This window comes from Mustela nigripes, chromosome 12, assembly GCF_022355385.1.
Source record: "Mustela nigripes isolate SB6536 chromosome 12, MUSNIG.SB6536, whole genome shotgun sequence".
Taxonomy (NCBI): Eukaryota; Metazoa; Chordata; class Mammalia; order Carnivora; family Mustelidae; genus Mustela; species Mustela nigripes.
The window spans coordinates 82,786,987-82,809,207 of NC_081568.1; the positions used below are offsets into that span (position 1 = coordinate 82,786,987).

Genomic DNA, 22,221 nt, shown 5'->3' on the forward strand with positions numbered 1-22,221 from the left:
GTGCAGATAGAGGGAAGAGAGGAAACCAGCTCTTCGATGTCTTTTCTTATAAAGGCACTGATTGTATCACGAAGGCTCCATACTTATGATCTCAGCGAACCTTAATTACCTTTCAAAGGCTCCATTTTCCAAATAGCATCAGACTGGAGGGCTTATGGCTTCAGAATAGGAATTTGGGGTCAGTGAACACAACTAAGTCCATAGCCCTATCTAAGGTCCTGTCTGGCTTGGGGAGAAGGAAAGCTTTGTTGGATTGGTAATGTCTGTAACGGGCACAGAAATGACTGAGTTTTACATCATGGGTGTTTGGTAATTATTACCCTTACCCTGGTTTCACTTTTAGTCAGATGGAGTAACTTCAGGAATAACAGAAATTTCGCTCAAACTGTTTTAAGCAAGAAAGAGAGCTTACTACCTCATGTAACTGAGTAGCCTAGGCTAAGGGTTTTGGGTCCTGTTTAATCCTGTGCTGAAATGACATAAGGCTGGGTTTCTCAGTGCTGTTGACAACGCTTAAGGTGATAATGGTGACAGCAGCTAACACGTAGCCCTTCAGTGTTCTGGGCACTGTTTTAAGCACTTCAAATTCACTATATTTAATCCTCATAATGAGCGTATGTGGTAGGCGATAGCATTATTTCCATTTACAGATGAAAAGATGGGGACATGGAGTTATTAACTTGTTCAGGACTCTGCAAGTAATAGAGTCAAGATTTGAATCTGTGTGATGTTTCTGGTGCCCATACTCTAAACCAGGGTCTGGCAAACCATGCCCCATGGGCCAAATCCCATGTCCATCCATTTTTTAAAAATTTTATTTTATTTTTTTTTTCAGTGATCCAAAATTAATTGTTTATGTACCACACCCAGTGCTCCATGCAGTACGTGCCCTCCTTAAACCCACCACCAGGCTGACCCAACCCCCCACCCCCTCCCTTCCAAAACCCTCAGTTTGTCTCTCAGAGTTCATGGTCTCTCATGGTTCGTCTCTCCCTCCGACATCATCTTTGGTAAATTAACTCCAAGTCTATTACCCACTTTTCTACTGGATTTCTGGTTTTTTTTTGTTTTAGTTTTTCTTTTTAGATTTAAATTTTAACTTTTTTTCCCCCCTGGTATTCTCAGTTTTTTTTTAATTGATTATTTTAAACTTATTATGGTAGTTGACATATAAGTGATTCAGCAGTTCTGTACATTACTCAGTGATCACCACAATTAGTCTCCATCTGTCACCATACAATGGTATTAGAATATTATTGGTATCTCAATATTGTATTCCCCAGGCTGTACTTTTTTTTTTTTTTTTGATGTAAAATGGTGGTTTATTAAAGCCCAGGGACAGGACCCATGGGCAGAAAGAGCTACCGTGGGGGTTGTAAGGAGTGGTTCATTATATGCTTGCAGGTTGGGAGGGGGTTAGTGATGGCATAAGTCTCTAAGGAATTTTGGAAGCAAGGTTTCTAGGACCTTGGGCTAGCTATTTTTGGGAAAAAATTATTCATTACTAGTAATAAAACCTTTTCATAAGACCTTTTAGATGTATATCAGTGGGCCATATGCTTGGGAATGATTGTCAGCACTATCTTGGAGGGTTTAGAGATAAACTTTCCAAAGGAATTGTTAAAGTAGACTTACGGGATCCTGGTTGGGGGTATGGGTCCTCAGGCTAGGATTGCCCTTTGCCCTTAGCAAAGCATTAAGGTGGAGGCAGTAGAGTACCTAGAGGAATGTCACTTTGCCTATTTTTTTTTTTTTAAATTTTAAAATTAACATATAATGTATTATTAGTCCCAGGGGTACAGGTCTGTGAATTGCCAGGTTTACACATTTCACAGCACTCACCATAGCACATACCTTCCCCAATGTCCATAACCCGCCCCCCCCAACGCTCAGTTTGTTTTGTGAGATTAAGATTACGGGTTGTCTCCCTCTCAATCCCATCTTGTTTCATTTATTCTTTTCCTACCCCCAAACCCCCCACATTGCATCTCAACTTGCTCATATCAGGGAGATCTTATGATAATTGTCTTTCTCTGATTGACTTATTTCGCTAAGCGTAATACCCTCTAGTTCCATCCAATGTCATCTGCAAATGGCAAAATTTCATTTCTTTTGATGGCTGCATAGTATTCCATTGTATATCTATACCATATCTTCTTTATCCATTCATCTGTTGATGGACATCTAGGTTCTTTCCATAGTTTGGCTGTTGTGGACCTTGCTGCTATAAGCATTCAGGTGCATGTGCCCCTTTGGATCACTACATTTGTATCTTTAGGGGAACTACAGAGTAGTGTGATTCCCATGCTGTCCTTTTTATCTTCATGACTTACTTCTTTTATAACCAGAAGTTTGTACCTCTTAATCCTCTTTCTCCCATGCCCCAGCCATCTCCTCTTTGGCAACCAAGGGCTTGGTTGTATTTAAGAATATTTAAGAATCCATTTGATTTGTTTTCTATTTGTTTTATATTCATTTGTTTTTTAGATTTCACATATAAGTGAAGTCATATGGTATTTGTTTTTCCTGTCTGACTTAATTTACCTAGCATAGTACTAGATCCATCCCTAGCATAGTAAGAGGTCCATCCCTCTTGTTCCAGATGTCAGTATTTTAGATTTCATCCATTCTATTATGCGTGTAGGTGTTTTATACAGTTGTTTTTAGTGTTTTAATTTGTATTATCCAATGACCTTTGCTTGTTAGTCATCTGTATATCTTTTTTTTTTTTAAAGATTTTATTTATTTATTTCAGAGACACAGAGGAGAGAGAGCACACAAGCATGATCGGGGTGGGGCAGAGGGAGAAGAAGACACCCCGCTGAGCAGGGAGCCCACATGGGACTTGATCCCAGGACCTTGAGACCATGACACGAGCTGAAGGCAGACGCTTAACTGACTGAGCCACTTAGGTACCCAGTCATCCGTATATCTTTTTGGTTAAGTGTCTGTTATTTTCTACCTTTTTAAAAACTAGTTTTTATATTGAGGTATAGTTGACACACACTACTAATTTCAAGTGTAGAGTATAGTGATCTGACATCTTTTATGTTATGCTGTGCTCACAAGTGTAGCTACCATCTGCCATCATATAGCACTACTACAATATGACTAATTATATTTCCTATGCTGTACCTTTCATTCCGGTGACTTATTCCACAACTGGAAGCCTGCACCTCCCACTCCCCTTTGCACTTTTTGACAATCCCTCTTTCTGCCTCCCCTCTGTTAGCCAGCACTTTTCTGTTCTTATCAATCTGTTTCTGCTTTCCTTCTTTTTACTATTTGTTGATTTGTTTTGTTTTTATGTTCCACATATAAGTGAAATTACATTGGGTTTGTCTTTCTGTGACTTACTTTACTTAGCACAATACTTTCTAGGTCATCCATGTTGTTACAAATGGCAAGATCTCATTTTTATGGCCAATATTCCATGTGCTATATACCATATCTTTTTTATCTGTTCATTTATCGATAAACATGTGGATTATTTCCATATCTTGATGACTTTAAATAATGCTGCAATAAAAATAAGAGTGCGTGTATCTTTTTGAATTAATGTTTTCATTGCTTTGGATAAATACCCACTAGTGGCATTACTGGATCATATCATATTTCTATTTTTAATTTTTTGAGGAATTTCCATACTGTTTTCCACAGTGGTTACAGCAATTAATGTTTCTACCAACAGAGCACTATGTTTCTTTTTTCTCCACATCATTTCCAGCTCTTAGTATTTCTTGTCTTTTTGATTCTAGGCATTCTGACAGTTGTGAGATGGTATTTCACTGTGGTTTTGGTTCGCATTTCCCTTATGATGAATGATGTTGAGTATCTTTTGATGTGTCTGCTGGTCACCTGCATGTCTTGTTCAGAAAAATGTCTCTTCTGGTTTTTAATTTTACTTGGATTATTTGGGCTTTTCTTGATATTACAAAAGTTCTGTATGTATTTTGGATGTTAATTCTTTATTGAATATATCATTTGTAAATGTCTTCTCCCATTCGGTAGGTTTCTTGTTTATTGATGGTTTCCTTCACTGTGCAAAAGTGTTTATTTTGGCATAGTCTCAGTAGTTTGTTTTTGCTTTTGTTTGTCTTGCCTGAGGAGATATATCTATAAATACATTGCTAAGGCATCTAAGAGATTACTGCCTATGTTTTCTTCTAGGAATTTGATGATTTCAGGTCTCACATTTAGGTCCTTAATCTCTCATTTTTTCAACATTGAGAGTGATGTTAGTGGGTTTATCATATATAGCCTTCATTATGTTGAGCTATGTTTCCTCTAACCCACTTTGTTGAGAGGTTTTTATCACGAAAAGATGTTGAATTTTGTGAAATGGCTTTTCTGCATCCATTGAGATTATCATATGATTTTTATATTTTATTTTGTTAAAGTGATCTACTATGTTGATTTGTGGATATTGAACCATCCTTGCATCTCTGAAATAAATCCCACTCAATCATGATGAATGATCCTTTTAAGGTACTGTTGAATGCAGTTTGCTAATATTTTGTTGAGAATTTTTGCATCTGTGTTCATGCTTTCACTGGTCTTTTCCATTTTTTTTAAGTTTCTATGTCTTTTATTTCCATTCTGATCTTTACTATTTCTTCCTTCCACTAACTTTAGGCTTTGTTTGTTCTTTTCTAGTTCCTTCAGGTATGAGCTTTTGGTTGTTTATTTGAGCTTTTTCTTGTTTCTTGAGATAGGCTTGAATTGCTATAAATTTCTCTCTTTGAACTGCTTTTGCTTTGTCCCAGAGATTTTGGACTCCTGTGCTTTCATTTTTGTTTTTCTCCATGAATTTTTTGTCTTCCTCTTTAATCTTTGCATTCACCCATTGTTGGTTAGTAGCATATAGTTTAGCTTCACTTTTTTTTGCATTTGATTATGATTATGATTGATTTATGATTGATTTCTTATGATTGATTTCTCATCTTATACCACTGTGATTGGAAAAGATGCATGATATAATTTCATCTTCTAAAATTTGTTGAGACTTGTTTTGTAACTGACATGTGATCTCTCCTTTCCTGTAGAATATCCTATAGAACATTCCATCTGCTTTTGAAAAGAATGTATATTCTGGTGTTTTGGATGAACTATTCCATATATACCTGTTAAGTCCAGCTCCTCTGAAGTATTGTTCAGTGACACTGTTTCCTTCTTGACTTTCTGCCTGAGTGAGCTATCCACTCAGGTAAATGAGAGTGTTAAAATCCCCTACTATTATCATATTATTGTCAGTTTCTCCCTCTATGTATGTTAATATTTGTTTCAGGAATCTAGGTTTTCTTATACTGTGTACATAAATATTACCATTAAAAACTCTCTTGGATTAATCATTTTATCATTATGTAATGCCATTCTTTGTCTCTTGTTACTGTCTTTGTTTTAAAGTCTATTTTGTCTGACACAGTTATTACCACCCTAGCTTTCTTTTCACTTCCATTCAAATGGAATGTGTTTTTCCATGCCTTCACTCCCAGTCTGTATGTGTCTTTAGGTCTGAAGTGAGTCTCTTGTTTGCAGCATATAGATGGGTGATGTTTATTTATCCATCTGTCACTCACTGTCTTTTGATAGAAACATTTAGACCATTCACATTTAAAATAATTATTGATATGTATAGGTTTATTGTCATTTTCTTAATTGTTTTCTGGCTGTTTTTGTAGTTCTCAGTTCCTTTTTTATTCTTGGGCTCTCTTTCTTTATGGTTGATGACTTGCTTTAGTGTCATGTTTGTCTTTCTCTTTATTTTCTTGTGTATCTATTACAGGTTTTGGTTGGTGGTTACCATGAAGTTCATTTGTTACATCCTCAGTATATAGCAGTCCATATTAAGTGGATGGCATCTTAAGTTTGAACACATTCTAAAAGATCTTCATCTTTACCCACCCTCTCCATGTTTTATGTAGGTGTTGTCATATTTACACCTTTCTATTTTGTGAGTCCCCTTAACTAATTTTCAAGATATAATTGATTTTTACTAGTTTTGTCTTTTAACCTTCATACTAGGTTTATAAGTGATTATTCCACTCTTATTGTATGTTGGCTTTTACTCGTGAAATTTTTTCCTTTCATAATTTTCTTCTGATTATGGTCTTTTTTTTTTTTTTTCACTCAAAGAAGTCCCTTTAATGTTTCTTCTGGTTTAATGGCAATGAAGTCCTTTTAACTTATGTTGTTCTTGGTAAGTCTTTTCCCTGCTTCAAATATGAATGGTAACCTTGCTAGGTAGAGTATCTTGGTTGTAGATTTTTTTTTCTTTAAGCACTTTGAACATATTATCCTACTCCCTCTGGCCTGCAAGGATTGTTCTGAAAAATCAGCTGATAGCCTTAATGGATTTTCCCTTGTATGTTACTACTGCTTTTAAATTCTTTAACTTTAGTCATTGACATTTAATCATGATGTGACATGGCTGAATCTTCTACTCATCTTGTTGGGAACTCTCTGTGCTTCTTGAACCTGGATGTCTGTTTTCTTCCCCAGGTTAAGGAAGTTTTCAGGTATTATTTTTTTCAAGTACCTATTCTCCCCTTTTCTTTCTTTTCCTTCTGGGAACCCTATAATATGAAGATTTCTTCACCTGATACTGCCGAATAAATCCTTTAACATATCCCTTTTCTAAAAACATTTTTTCTTTTTGCTATTCAGCTTGGGTGCTTTCCATTACCCTGACTTCCAGATAACTGAAATGTTTTCTGCATTCTCTAATCTCCTGTTGATTTCCTCCAGTGGGTTTTTCAGTTTGGTTATTATATTCTTCATCTCTGAGTCATTCTGTTTTATATATATACATATATATGTATATATATATTATCTCTGTTGAAGTTCTCACTATGTTTATCCACTCTTCTCTCTGTGCAGTGAAACATCTTTATAACCATTACTTTGAACTCTTTGTCATGTAGATTTGTTATTTCCATTTTGGTTGGTTCATTTTTTGAGGTTTTGTCTTGTTGTTTTGTTTGGAGCATATTCCTCTGCTTCCTCATTTCGCCTTTCTGTGCTTGTTTCAATGAATAGGCAGAATAGCTTCTTCTCCTGATCTTGAAGCATTGTTCTTGTTTATGCTCATTCCCTGTGTAGACTGTGTGTTGGGTAACCTTGGCTGGCTGGCAGCAACTGTGGCTGGTGTGGGCTGGGGGTCCCCAGGCACTGTGTTGGGGCTGCACTGTAGGGAGGGCTGGAGCTGAAGAAGTTCTGAGTTCGGGTGATGTCAGGACTCTCTGCAAAAGAAGTGCCCTGTCTGGACAGCTGAAGCTGCAGTAGGTACAAGGCAGGGTTTCCAGGGTTCTGCATATAGAAGTTACCCTGGTAGGATAGATGAAGCTAAAGTGGGGATAGGCCAGGAGGTCCTGGGGCTCTCCACAGAGGGAGTACTCTGCATGCTGGCTGAATCCCAGGGAGAGGTGGACCAGCATGTCTTGGGGTACTCTGTGTAGGTGGTGTTTTGGTTGGGTGACTGGAGCTGAAGCAGGCCTGAGCCAGGAGGTCCAGGAGTGGTCTCAGTCCAGGGTAGCTGTCAGTTAGTCTAGAGCCAAAGTGGTGTAGGACTGGAGTGTTCTGGGGTGCTTTGCACTTGTGTCACCTTCAGGAGATGGCTGGAGGTGTAGTGAGTGCAGACCAGAGGTGTCTGAGGTGTGCTGCACTGTGGCCAGCTTGGGCTGGTGTGGGCTCTGGGCCCTGGGGCTCACTGAGGTGGCAGGCCAGTGACAGTTCCTGGAACCTGCTCCCATGTGCACTATCCAGGTGGAAAAGGAACTTAAATCAGGTGCTCACCAACCCCTCTAACCTGAAGAGAGATCCAGCAACCCCTCCACTGTTTGGCAAGTTTTGAGGGCTGTTTCCTTTATATTCTAGTTGCCCTCTTAAACTGAGGTGTTTTGTTTTGTTTTGTTTTGTTTTTGTGTCCCTGGTCAGATGAATCTTCTTGCAGCCTCTCAGTGCTATCTTTATCCACAGTAGTTTGCCATGTGGAAGGTGGGATTTCCCTTCCTCACCCTATTTTGCTCCCCTTGCCGTTCTCAGTGGTCTTTTGTCATATAGAAGCTATTCAGTCTCTTCTTCAGGGAGAATTTTTCTATAAATAGCTGTAGAATTGCTGTGTCCCTGGAGGAGGTGGGTTCAGGGCCTTCCTCTGTCACCATCTTGGTCTGGAACCCCATTTTTAAAAATGTATGTTTTTTTAAAAAATAGATTTATAGGAGCTGTATTTTCCAGTGGGAGAATTCCACTCCTTTGTCTCGACAATATGCTTTGCCCATGGTTCTTGTGACTCTGATGCTTCCTTCTTTATTGCTTGGGATGTATCCCCTTACCCCATATCTGCTCCCCAGGGCCCTCTCCTCAGCTAGCAGAGTTTTGATCTTCATTCTCTCTGTGCCATCACCTCCATAAAGGCCAGGACACCTTGATGACTAACTTTCCATTGTATCCAGTGATTTTTAGGTCATAGTACTTTTTTCCCTTGCTGCTTGCTGGTAAATTCTCTCGACCTTGTTGCCGTGCTGGCTCCTCAAACTCATTATGTCCCAAATTAGACCCCTTATCTGTCTCTTTTCCTCCCCCTGAACACTAGTCTCATTCCTTTAGTATCTACCTCTTTTCATACCATTGCTTATCGTCTTGTCTATTAATGGTTTGCTCTCATCACCTCAGTTTCTAAGTTATACTAATCTTACCTCTTCAGTTTTTCCTGAACCCTCAGCTCAGGCCCTCATCCTTTTTGCTGGACCACTTCAGCAGCTTCCTAAGTAGACTCCTTGCTTTTCAGTCTTGTCTACTTGACCTGGGTCATTTATACAGTTGCCGGAGTGATTTTCAAAAATGTAATCCCATCTGTGTCAATTCTCTTCTTAAAAATCTTCTGGTGGTACTCCATTGACTGCTGAGTGACACCTAAGTCCTCTAAATGGCCCTCTGCAATCTCAACCTGCTACCTCTCCAGCACCTGAGTCATCCTAGCCAAGAGCTTTTCAGCAAAGTCAAACTGTTCGTTGTGCTTAGAGGTTGGTACCTGCCTTTACTCATGTCCGTGCTCATCTGGTTAGCCCCAACCTCCTTTGGGATTGCACCTCATCTCATCCCCTCCAGGAGGGCAGATGCTTTCACACTTTACACCCACAATAAACTACACATATCTCTACCATTTGCATTAACCATGTTATGTTGAAATTACCTGTTGGAATTACATTTTTATTAGGCTATCCTTCTTGAGGTTAGGGATCATATCTTTTTAATCTGTGTAGATTAATCAATGGGACATAATCAAATATGAACAATGGTTTGATGAAGAGAGCTATGGGAACACCTATAACAACATAGTATTTGATTTTGTAGGTAGATATGATAGTTAATGTAGCGAATAAATGAAGTGGTCCACCTGTGTGAATCTGTGCCAATGTGGACTCTAGTGAGACTTGACATGGAACATGTCTCCCAGCACCACCCCCAGAACTGTCTTTGGTACCATGGACAGAAATGTTGACAGCTCTTTGAGTAGAATTAAGACTTCATATTCAGAACCTCCACCTAGGCTTGAATAGACCTATTCATTTTAGGCACATGGAAAAATAACAAAGCAACAAAGTGAAATAAAGTCATTTTGGAGATGGTTTCATTCTTGGTCTTTGAGTAACTTTCTGTGCAAACCCTGGGCAGATTACCCCACTTCTCTGGACATGAAAGTGCCTGAGTAAATTGAAGTGTCCTCACAAACTATAATAGTCAATTACCGCTTATCACCAGGATAGTTATTCCATCCAAAGTAGTGTTGTGACTGAGCAGTATAACAAGCAGGTGAGAAAGGAAGTCGTTACACTCTTATGTGGAGCCATATAATTTTATTACCAACTAAGCCAGCAGAGTTTTAATGTGTAAATGAATCCCCAGTTCTGATATAAAATGCAATAAAAAAATTTACAACCTTTGTCTCCACGTTGTGTTCTTAAGTAGCTGGGAAGCACGCGCCATTCTGACGGGAAGAATCATGAATTCAGAAATTATTCTCTAAGAGAGGAAGATCTGTTAGTGGGGCGTTGAGGCTGTGCATGTGTGTATGCACGCATGTGTGTATGATATGTTAGGAGGAATCCATCATTTGTTTAATGCTGGAGAAGACAGAAAAGCTGTAATTGCCTTTCTTGCAGGATTCAACCCTATGTCCCTCTTGGGACATCTTCAGAGACTGATGGGAGTTAGTTAACCATACTTATGCTGGTCAAAATGAAGAGCTGCTTTGAGCCACGTTCTGTTCCTGAAACGGCACATTCTTTTTGTACTTTGGAAAACATTAGCTTTTGAACTGAGCTTCCTTTTCCATGATGGACACATTGAGTTTCTATGACATTTGTCACATCTTCAATGAATATACCCATCTTTGAGCTTCTGCTGATTCTTCCATCAACCAGTATCTCTGATAGAACTAAGTAACCTTTCTGCCTTTTCAAAAAAAAAAAAATGTGACAAATAAGCAATACCCCTCATCGTGTTAGGAAATGAAGGGCTGAAAAATGGAGGCTGCCATTAGAGAAATGCCCCCATGGAATTAAGAAAACAACCCTGGTGTCCTAGCCCTGGCTTCTTCCTGTTAGCATTCCACCATAGACTAAAGACCCATGCTACAGTGTACTTTGGGGGCTACTGCTTTGTGGATACTCTGTAATGTGACTCAGTCCCTTTCCTCCTCCATTGTGGACCAGGTGCTGTTTAACATGCAGTTGTTTGCTTCTTTCTTTGATATATTCAGGCTGACTGTTCATAAGGTACTTGCACTTACTGCTAGAAACCACTGGTCTAGATGAAATATGACTTTCAATTATGCCGCAGTCAAAGAAGCTGAAATAAGAAAGTCCAACTGGGGGCTCAAGTTTTTTTTATTAGAGTGACTTGAGCCTGGAGAATAAATTCCAGCATTCACACCTCACACACTCCCCACCAACCAGACCCTCCGCCTCCCTCTAATTTATTGTTGTGCCTCTCAGCTGCCCACAGAGTCTCCATTTCTAGATTGTGGACACCTGGGCAAATGAAAATGCCAATCTTCTCCCATCCCTGTCTTGTTGTATTAGGCATGCACTAGACTCCAAGTGATTTCTTTGGGGGGAACTGCTTGCCTTCCCCCAAGAACATCCCAGGGAAGGTTTGCCTCACCTCTTGCTTCCAAGTGGAAGGGTTGAAAATAATAGCTCTTGTCACTTCTCTTTGCCTTGTTATGAGGAATATTTAGTGCCGGTGCTGGGATGTGGGGGTAATATCTTGGGTGTGATAATGTTGCGCCCTGCATCAGTGCACATGGTATTGATTGTAAGCTGTCAACCTTTCTGCATGCTCTACAGGGTCCCAGAAGCTTAGCAACTGCTGGGAGCTAATGCATCAGGCAGGGACACATGTGCTCTATGAAGTAACTTTGTAATCTGAGCTTGGTGGCTTGCTCTTAAAGCATCTTGGCTCACTAGCTCTCAAATTTTTTTTTTTTTTTTTAAATTTCTTGATTCCTCTGAGCAGTCCTGTGATGCCAAATACTAGGGTTCCCATTACTCAAACAACTCCCAGTGGCAAACTGCTCATCTTGTAAGCTTCGTGGGGACAGAGGCTGTGCCTGTCTTCTTCATTCATTTATTTGCTCATTCATTCAACAAATACTTATTGAACACCTACTATGAGGCAGAAACTTCTTTATGGTTTAGGGATACAAAAGTGGCCTTGGTCCTCAGGGAACTTAGGGTGGTGAGGAAAGACATCTCTAAGGAGTTGATACTTGAGCTGAATTTATCAGTATATCTCCTGTACCAGGGGGCTTTGTTAATATTTGCTAAGTTAGGAAAATTGTAATTCCTCAAGTGAGTGGTTTATAGCCTAGGTACTGGAGAATCTCTGATATGTAAATTCACCAATGATTGTTATTATTTCTCGTATCAAGAGTTACAATCCCTTCACCTTATGTCCCCTTACTTTTCTTGGTCTGCCTTACTACTTTTTACTATTGAAGCATACCAAAATATTCTAAATTCATCAGATATACCATGTGTGTGCTTTTTTTGTTTTGTTTTGTTTTGTTTTTTGTCTTTCCATGTAGTATCTTGAGACCTGGAACACTCTTGTCCTTTCTCTTCCCCTGGATAATTCATTCCTTATTTATCTATTAAGGATTGCCTTAGGAATCACATCCTTTTGGTAGCTTCTGGTCTTGGTGAACTGGAGTTACTTTGCATTGTCCCGAAGCCCTGAGATACCCATTAGAGCACGTATCTTGCTGTTTTACAGTCCTAAACGAACAATAGCAAGAAACATGCATGGGGTGCTTACTGTTGGTCAGGCACCGTTCTCATATGTGTTAAGTCATTCCGTTCTTTTGTGTACTAAATCATTCACTCTTCATAGTAATTTTATGAAATAGGTGCCATTCTACCCTTATTTTACCAAGGAAAAGGAGACCTAGAAATGTTAAGTAATTGGCCAACGGTCATTCAGCTTATTAAGTGGTGGGAGCCCCGTTTCAACCCAAGACAGGCACCGTGAGCTCTTAACCATGACATTGTCTCGTTACCACTGCCTGTGAGTTTGCGTGTATCCCGCACAACGCTGCAAGCCCTTTGAGGACAGGGACTGTCAAGACTGCTTCCCCACATCCCTTTGGCGCTGGGCTTTGCAGGTAGTGCATGGTCAATCATTAAATATTTTTAGAGTGAATAAATGAAGAGATGCATGAACATGACTCAAACTGAGTAGCTATTTAGAATGCTGAAATAGTGCTTTTCCTTTTGCCCGTGAAGAAGCTCCCTTCTGTCGCTTCTTCTCCAGGTTTCCTGGGGTTCTCTTTGACCCACACAAGGATTTACTAACTCGGTTGGGAGGGAGTGTACCCCTAGCCAATCAGAACAAGAGTCCCAGGACCTGTGGTTGGTCCCACTTCCTTATGGGCTCTCAGTTTCTGTACAAGGGTAAATTTGGGAGAAGTGCTCTGTCCAGTTTGACTCAAACCAAATGCAGCAGCCCTTATGCCTGGAGTCACAGCAAAGAGTTACAGTTGGGAGGAAAGGAGCTATGAAACAGACCAAGGTTGACTTCTCAGGGAATTGGGGGTAGGGCGTGGGTCAGGAAAATGGCGGTTACTAGATCCCTGTTTCTGGCCTGGTAGTGATTATTGTTCTGACAGCATCCAAGGCAGGAATCAGCAGAGATGGCAGATCACCTTGTTCAGCCATCGGCAGTTTAAGTAATGGTGCGTGGAAGATCTAAATTGGAAGACACTTAAACAGTAATAATAAGGTCAGGGTCACGGGTTGCTGACCTCTGTGAGCCACTTGAGTTCACTCTCTGCTTTAGTGACAGATCAAATTTGTATTTGTTGTTAGCTGTCAGGTAATATTTGGTTGCAGAGAGATGGTTTGTATCCTCACAAGTGTTAAAAACAAAAACAAAAATAAGACAGAGTAGCTATGTATTAACCCATCACTGTGATGGAAGAAGTATAGGATCTGGGACAGGACAGATCTCGATGAAACCTCTGGCTGGGTCACAATGACTGTGTCATTAACCTTTTGGAGTATGTTTCTTGACTGTAAAAAGGTAACAACAAATTTACCCATCAGGTGATTGTAATGATTTTAAAAAGTGCCTATACCATGCTTGTCATAGAATCAGTGCCCATAAATATGGTTTTTTTTTTTTTATTGTTTCCATCCATTTTACATTGAAATGCAGCACTTAGATACGGGGGCTTAATACATAATTGTTATTGGGTGAATGAAAGAAAGAAGGGCAAGACCAGTTCTGGCAAACTGAAAACGGGTTTCTGATGGATTGAGAGAAACGTCGACTCTGTGCTCTCATGCCATGTCCATGGTAGCTTCAGAACCTCATGTGTGCTGTTTTCTGTACTGGAAAGGCCCTATCGCGCTTTAACTGCTGACTCAACCGCTGTAATACTCTGCTGAGCTGTCATGTATTCTGAAAATCATTTCTTCCCTGTCCTTGTTAACTGTTTTCTTCTTTGTATTATTTCTGCAGTTTACACATACCTCATTGTATTGTAAGTAGGTTAACAACATCCATGTTGCCCCTCTGTGCTGTCACCTCCTGGAGGGTGGAGGCGGATGGCTTCTATAGCTCAGTAATCCCCACCCCGAGCCCTGCCCCTGGGAGATACGTGCCAGGCACTCACTTCATGAGTGATCGTGATGGACTTCTATATGGGTCCGGACTGGGACTCGCTTTCTGATCAGTAACTGCCATCTATCTGTATCACATGTGAGATGAGATGGAGGATGAGAACCCTTGTGAACCGTGCAAGCTTCGTGAAGTTATACAATCTCTCTGTTTCCTTATCTGGAAGATGGAAACAATAATAGTATTGGCGTCTAGAATTTCAGGGGTAAAGGAATTAACACATGGGAAATTGTTGAACCAAGTCTCGCCCATAATAAGAAGCGCTTAGTAACTGTCAGCTACTGTCATATATTAGAAACCACATTTTAAGAACTCTGGCTTAAAAGTCAGATATGTGGAGTTGGAGTCTTGGGTCTCTGTCTTCCATGGCTGGGTTGACAGCTTGAGTCTATTTCCTCACTTCTGAGATGGATCAGCCTCGTGGGCTTAAAGAAGGAAGTCGATGAGACATGACCGGTATGTCCTTCTAGGGAGTATTGTTCCTATTACTGATAATAGTATTGTTCCTATTATTGATAAATTTAAATTTATCAAAGAAATTATAAGTAAATACATTTCTTGTGCTTCTCCCAGTAATTCTGTGAGCCAGGACAAGTGGCTTTCGGAGGTGGCATGACAGATGTACACACTGAGTGACTTGAGGAAGCTCCTTACTTACTTAGCAGGGAGCCAGGGGCAGGATCCACATTTCCCGTCTCCCAGTTCCACGTTCTTTCCATGACCACTCAAGTCATTCCAGTGGAAGGCAGTTCCTGAGACTTGGCTTAGCAGTACGGGGGGAGTGGATTAAGGTCTGGTTGAAGTCTGAGAGATGCCCAGTGACTCAGGTGGCAGGGAGAGTGTTTCCTGGTGGTGAATGTGTGGATTGCACTGTCTTCGGGGGTACTGTTGAAAACACACCTGCCTCATCTACAAATGGCCATAATGGAGGATGAAGAGTTAAGAAGGGTTCCCTCATTCTGACAGCAGACTATAGTGTCCACCCCAGAGCTTTGCTGTTAGGCCTCTGAGGGCTTTCCTGAGACCTGCAGGCAATCAGCAGAGGGAATAGAAAAGCATGCATCCACAGTGGTAGAGGGAGGTGGGGTAGGAGGGGGGGCTTTAAGCAGTTGCCCTGGTGGCTTGAAGGGAGGACAATCGTAGGCCCCCCCTTTGTCGTGACTGAGCGTGTTAGGGTCAACTTTCCGAATAACGGGCCCTAGAGTGTTGAAAAGAAGTACGTTAGAGATAGTTGGCTGATTTCATTGGGTACGCAGTTAAAGGAGTGTTCGCTTCATCCTTGTTCCACCCGACTGCTGTTCTACATTCCACATGCTGGTTTGCGTAATCAGTGTTGATAAGGTTGGGTTAATTATGAGATCAATGAGAGGTTTAAAGATGTTCTGTTTTCCCCCAGTACAGAGTAAAGACAGGAGCCAGACTTGAAGGATTTTAGAAGCAGATGGATTCTTACTGCCTACTCACCTACCTACACCCCACTACTTTGATGCTCACTTATGTCTTTCTTCTTTTGTTTCTTCGGATTTCTCTTCCACCTCCAGACAAGAAGGCGTGGATGTCTGTCCAAGTCTAGCTTTTGAAATGTCAGGGACTGTTTCAGATGGATCACGTCAGAAGGCTTGGGAAGCTGTGGCTCCCGTTCCCCCTCTATCACGGGCCATCTTCCAGCATAACCTGATGGCTCATACCGAGCAGCGGGCCATGCAATATTTAGTAGAAGGATCTTAGAACCAACAAACTGTTGAAAACCTGGCTAGTCAGCTCTCCAGTAGCTTTTAGTGTCAGTTGGAACAGGGACTGAGTGGATGATGACCACCTCCAGTACTGGGGCAGAAGGAAACTGCAACTGAAAATACCGAGTTCATTATCCGGCACAGGGCAGATCAGGGCTGATACATGGTGGTGGCAATGGCTGCCTGAGGCCCCGTCTCTAAGGCCTTTCCCTCCTGTTCTGGTCTAGGAGTCTCGTATGTTTTCTTCTGGTGCATTCTTTGTTCGAATAGCTGCTCTCTGCTCTTAACTCTGAGATCTTTAGCAAATTCCTCTCACTCCCTGGATCTCAGACTATAAATCTATGTGCTAAAGGTGTGGGACTAGTTAGGGGATTTTATGTGGAGTCTACAGGTAGCCTGCAAGGGTGGGGGGCTGTGAATTCCTTAAAACGATGACCGAATTGTTCCTGTATGTGTTGTGGGGAGCACTCGTGGCTGCGGATGGTGAAGAACCACTGTCCGCTGGGACTCTCGGATGCCTCCATATGTCCTCTGACACCAGTTACTCCATGTCCCCAAGTCTAATAAACATGTTCCTGGGGGTTCACAAAATGATTGTAGGTGGCGCACGGGTATGATTGTTATGTCACTCGTTATGTGATTATTTTAATGGTGAAAACCCCACTAAAAATGGACATTTCCTAATTATCGTTTCTTCAGAGGAGGCTAAGTCTTGCTTCTAAAAAAGGTGACTTCTATGACTAATATCACAGAGATAGGTTGATGCCTACGTCTGAGCAACAGGGATCTCTCCCAACCCCCACCTGGTACCAAGAGGGGAGGGGAGTGTCAGAGGAGCAGAAAAAAGGCCACGAGGCAGTTGATGTAAACTCTGGACAATAACTCACTGGTCCTTCCAGTTATCCTGATAACTGGAGAAGTTTCTGATCCTCTCTCAGGTCTCCAAGAACATTGTCACAGTCAGGCCAGGAATCCTGCCCAGAGAGTTGACATCTGGGGCCAGTGTGTGGGCAGTGCTTGAAGGGAGGCTCTCATTGCAGGGAAGAGGACAGACACTGAGAACAGAGTCACGTCTTCATCCATGTGCTTCTTCAGGTTTGAGAAGTACTTCTCATGTTTCAGTGTTTCTGAAATTGGGCGGTGTCTTACAAAATGGTGCTCCCTTAAATGCGAGATTGCCGTTACCTTGCCGAGAAGCCGTTATTTAAATGGATAGCAGCTTAGAATGGAAAGAGGCTTCTGAGACGATTTTTTCCCCTCCTCCCAAGCAAATGACCCTTGCATGTTGGGACTTCTAATGAACACACCAGTCCAAAGAGAATTTCACTGTAAAAGAAATGTGCTCATCTCCTTTCCTGTTGATGAAAGGGAAATTAAAGGGAAAGAGTCACTGTGACAGATACAGAGACACTGAAGCCTAGGTCCCGCTTCCTGGGTGCCTCCCACCTCCTCTCTGAGACTCCCTTTCTCACTTATAAATCCTTTGGATTCACGGAGTCTCCTGCCCAGAGGTGCGCCACATAGAACCTTCTGGAACTTACAAGTCTGAATTTTAGATGGCGGGGGAAGGATGAAGCAGACCGCATAGGTTCAAGCCGACTTGATGATAATGTGAAAGATGTCTTGATTCTCCCATACTCCGTTTTTGGAGCAAGAGAGCCGTGTGGTGTATTTGTCCAGATGGTGAGCTTGGGGTGGGTTAGAAACACTTGATGAGACGGCATGAATCAGCATGTGCCTTGGCCATTTCTGTGCTGGCTGCAGTGGAGATTGATGGATTGTGACTTTTGCTTACGCAACCCAGGAAGAGGGGAGGGGGCTGCAAAGGAGGAGTGCCCCCGAGGAACAGACCAGCCTTTCTGGGGGGGGGGGGGGGGGGGGGGGGGGCGGTGCGCCATTGCTTCACTTAGAATGCCAGGTAATAAACAACTGGGACTGGCCTTTAGAAGTCAGTGCAATAAATAAGCTGGAAAAGGTTGAAGAGAAAAAGCCAATGAACGTTTAAGTGGAGGATTATTCGGAGCCATTTAAAATGACAAAAAGCAAGAGTAACAAAGCAGCAGATGGAATCTGGCCCCACATGGTCTTGCCAAGCTAACTCTGAGAAGCACGGTGTAGAAAGTGTTCTCTTTATGTCCCCTGAAGCATTCATGGAGTTTCCTGGCCAAATTCTCAGGCTGTTTCTATGGTGTTTCCAGAAAAAAAAAAAGTGTAGTTGTGCTGATGTGTCCCCTCCCTTCTCATTCTGCGTCCCCTTTGCTGCCTCGTGACATAAATCTCTGCTTCAAATGAGACTATTAAAAAACGTGGCGGGGGAGGGAGAAGCCGACCGCTTGTGATCTTTTCACACAAAAAAGTAGAAATTCTCTAAGAGTAAATGGTGTTTATTTTTTTGTTGATTTTTTTTCAATCAAATGGAATTGCTTAATTAAAAAAAAAAAAAATCTCTTTTCTCTTTAAATACTACAGACAACCTCATTTTATCTCAGCAGACACCTAGAAACAAAACACTGGACCCACCAGAGAAAACTGGGCAAGAAAAGCATCAGAAATTCAAGTCAACTATGGAGAATTAGTGTTAGCTGGCAGCTCTCAATTCTAACCAGAAATGTCTCAGAACCTATTGGGTTTGACAGAAGTTTCTTAGACCTGGGGATCTGGGAAAGTTGGACTCCTTTTAATTCTATCCCAATTGTTTTCTGCATAGGGAAATTAATGTCAATGCATCAAATGAAGACCCAAAGAAACATTTAAAAACATGTCTGACTAGTATTCAGTATGTGAGATTATTAAGTAATAACTTGTCCTCCTAGTTAACCTTGTCCTGGAATATATATAGGTTATTTGTAGCCGCCACTGCTATGATATTTTCTGAAGGGTGCCAAGCCGTATGCAAGATCTTTTTGCTAAAGTCCAGACTGTCGACACTGATCTCGTCTTTTCTCCGCTTGCCCCCTACGCACACTTTCCGTGGTTTTAGGATAGCCCGGGGTTTGCTGTTTTCCCTCGAGGCCTCCAGGGTGACGTCACGCTTGGTGTTTCTGTCGAACATCCTGAAGAAGTTGTTGTAGGAGCCTGTCATGATGACGCTGCAAGGTAAGAGAGGAAACAGGGAATCACTGAAGGCTCTGGAGAAAGGCAGGAGCATAGCCCCATTGTCTTTCTGGAGCCAATGACACCACTTTGTGGCCAGTGTCTGGCACCACTGTCTTACTAAAAACCTAAACCCAAGATCCCAAACAGCCTAGCCAGTGTGACTGTCTGTGGTCTTGGTTTTGAATCCCTGAAAGCAACAAGCTCTTGGGCTGGTTTGGAAGAGAAGGCTCATGATAATCCTCCTTGTGACTTACTACTCGGGATGGGTCCCCTTTTGGTTCTTTGGCTCCGTGAGTCCCGTGGTTTTAATGATCTCAGCTCTACCTCCCTTAAGATGGCAAGGCTGGAGAGAGGTCAGGACAGGAGGAGCCCTTCTGAAAACATCAGTTATGCACACGGAAAGTGTGGTTGTGGGAGTGGGGCTGTGCTGCTGGGCAGCTAAGGCTTTCTGCTGCCCGCACAGTGGGAGAAAGGCCGGTAGAACAGCACACTGAGCCTCGCGTGTCTTCCCCCTGCTAAGAACCAGCTCTCAATTTAGCCTTGCCAGCAAACTTCGCTAAAAAATGGATGTCATCGTGCTCTCCCTCAGGAAGACATAAACAAATTCAAATTTTAGAAGAACTGGGGAGCGCAAAGGCTTGCTAGTGGGTTGACAGATGGCGTCCACATTTTTATAAGAGTTCTCCACCCTCAGGCAGATTTATGATTGACTGAGGGCAGTGACTGCCAAAGCCTTCCAGAAGCAGGGGACTGACTCTTTACCAGTGACAGTTTGCATGCAGGGCCAGCCTGGGGTCGGGGGTGGAGGGAAAGGTCATTCTGTCTCGGTAACAGCCAGGATGGCTGCTGCTGGCGCGTGGGCGCTTGGCCTCGTTGGTGGGTGAAGCCCCGGCCGGCTGGTTAGGGTTAGGAGGACAGCGCCTCCTCTGTGTTCAGGTGGTGAGAGTGCGCGGACAGGTGCAAGGAAAACTGAGAGCCCAGGGCCACAGCCCGGGGTATGTGTTTCTGGGTGCTCGGTCAGCTGTGCCAGGCAAGCCAGTCAGGGGCTGGCTTGTGTTAACTCTGGCCCAGGATATGGACATGGTGAATGCGTTTGTCCTGGTAGTGGAAGAAGCTGTTGCTATCTTATCAGGCAGGGTACCCAGCGCTGGACACCCCCTACCCCCACCCCTATCTTGCTCGGACTTACATAATCTAGATGGGATTTACACCTGAGGAAAAGGGACTAACTTGCACAGGGTCACACTGGGATGAAATGGCCAGGTCGGGCCTCCCACCCCTATGTGCCCGACCCCAGGGCCCAGCACTCCGCCAGTGGCCTCACTGCTCCCCATGAATGGACAAGGCCTTCCTCTATCATGGCCCAACTTGGTTTAAACAGAGAAAGCCCTTGCTTTTTGGTTTTTGTTGGTTGGTTTGGAAAAAAACAAAACAACAACAACAACAACAAAACACAAAAAACCCCAAACCTCTCACCTCTCAACCTTACCTGAACCAAGAATTTTCTTGGTTATGGAAAGAAATAGTAACATTACGAAAAGAATGTCAATCTTAGGATTCAGACTCAAAACTTCCTACTCTTGTCCTACTACTTACTAGTCCAGGAGCTGGGGCAGGTCACTACCTCACTGAGCCTCAGTTTACTCAGCTATAAAATGGGGATAGTGACAACAACCTTGTCATCCTGTGGTCAGGATGCTGTAATAGGATGTGTGCGAAGGTGACTGATACGTACTTTGTGAGTCGAGGTTAAGATAAGTTATTAGGACAATAACAGAATTTATTAATAATGAAAAAGCAAAGAAATTATATGTGAATTAATGTATTTATATAAACTACAAATAAAAATTAAAAACACAGGGCCGGGACCAGCTACTTTTCCCCTTGGGAGCCTCGGTTCATACATCACAGCTGCTCTGCTGTCTCTTCCCTCTGCCCTAAAGCAATGGGGTGCTGTGACTTGGGTCCTCTGTGATGTGTGGATTCTTTTCGGGTCTGCTAAGAGGAAGGCACATTTTGGTCCATTGGCAAAGGAAGCCAGGGAATGGCCAGAAACCACTTGTTTTTACTAAACGCTCCAGTCCCTATATGCCTTGTCCTGACAGAAGGTAATGCTTGCAAGCACTATGGTTGAGACCGTGTTCCTCAAAACACTAAATCAGCCCCTGGTAGCCTGTATCGCGTTCTGGAAGGTGGGGAATCATCTGTATTTGTCAAACTAAAAATGAACTACTAGAAGGTAATATGAAGTATTGTTGAAATAAAAGGCCTTAAAACAATAATAAATCACTTTGAGGGACTATGATAAATGAGGCCAACTAGCATTCAGCTAATGAACCACCGGGGCCTTTGGCCAGGTCTACACTAGAAGCATCTAGGGATAATTTCCCATCTAGAAAGCATACTTTGCAATAATTAGAACTGTTTACGCTGGAATTTGCTGGTGCATTATTAGTGTTCTTCATTTCGGCCATGTTGACCTAGCTCTGGGGGCGTCTGGTGTGTAAGAGATGGGATTTTCTTGTTCATGTCCCATGGTCACCTGTGTCAGTCCTGAAAGAGGATTCAGGGGTCTCACTGCATCCCTCCCTTATATCCAGGTCTGACCTCAAGGGAAACCCAGGGACCCACAGAGTGGATTCCTGCCAGGCCCTGGGGCCTGATTCCTACCCCTCTTAGCCACGCCCTGCTTGGGATAAATTGCCCAGGACCCACCTCTGGAAGGTTCCCCAGCCACAGAGCTTCTCTTACCTGTCTGACCCATTCCACACACACTCAAATTTATCAAAAATGCAGTCATTTTCGTAGAGGGAGCACAGCTTGCTGCGGAGGTAGTCATGAACCTGTTGGGGAAATACATCAACAGGGTCAGTTACTATTTTAGAAATGCTCGTTTCTGTGAAGAAATCCTCTGGGGATGTGAGCTGTTAGTTCTTCCAGTATACATGTGCCTGGAATCAGACAGCCTGGGTCTGAATCCAGGCTGGGCCCCTCTGCAACCTGGGATTGTCACGCTGGGTTGGTAAGCTGCTAACGTGGCAAGTGTGGATTAAGCAAACTTGCTTAGGTGGCCCGTGGCCTGCAGAGGGGCCCAGTGGGTGGTGGAGTTCCACTTTCATTAGCAAATATGCATCAGAGGATGCCATTCATTTGGTCTTCCATTCAACCAATGTTTATGGCCCGAGTGCTCTGTGCTTGGGATGGGCAG

General features: G+C 42.5%; 1 protein-coding gene across 7 annotated transcripts in view; it reads right to left on the minus strand.

Annotated features, from left to right (window-relative positions):
- Positions 1 to 18,286: 18,286 nt before the first annotated feature.
- Positions 18,287 to 22,221, minus strand: part of PPP2R2B (protein phosphatase 2 regulatory subunit Bbeta) — a 451,980-nt gene continuing 448,045 nt past the window's right edge. For all 7 annotated transcript variants that reach the window (XM_059417855.1, XM_059417852.1, XM_059417851.1 and 4 more), the window contains 2 exons: positions 21,765 to 21,856; positions 18,287 to 19,006 (listed from right to left, as the gene is read on the minus strand). In XM_059417855.1, coding sequence (XP_059273838.1) covers positions 18,727 to 19,006; positions 21,765 to 21,856 — 372 coding nt within the window. In that variant the 3' untranslated portion in view covers positions 18,287 to 18,726. The remainder of the gene's footprint in view (positions 19,007 to 21,764; positions 21,857 to 22,221) is intronic.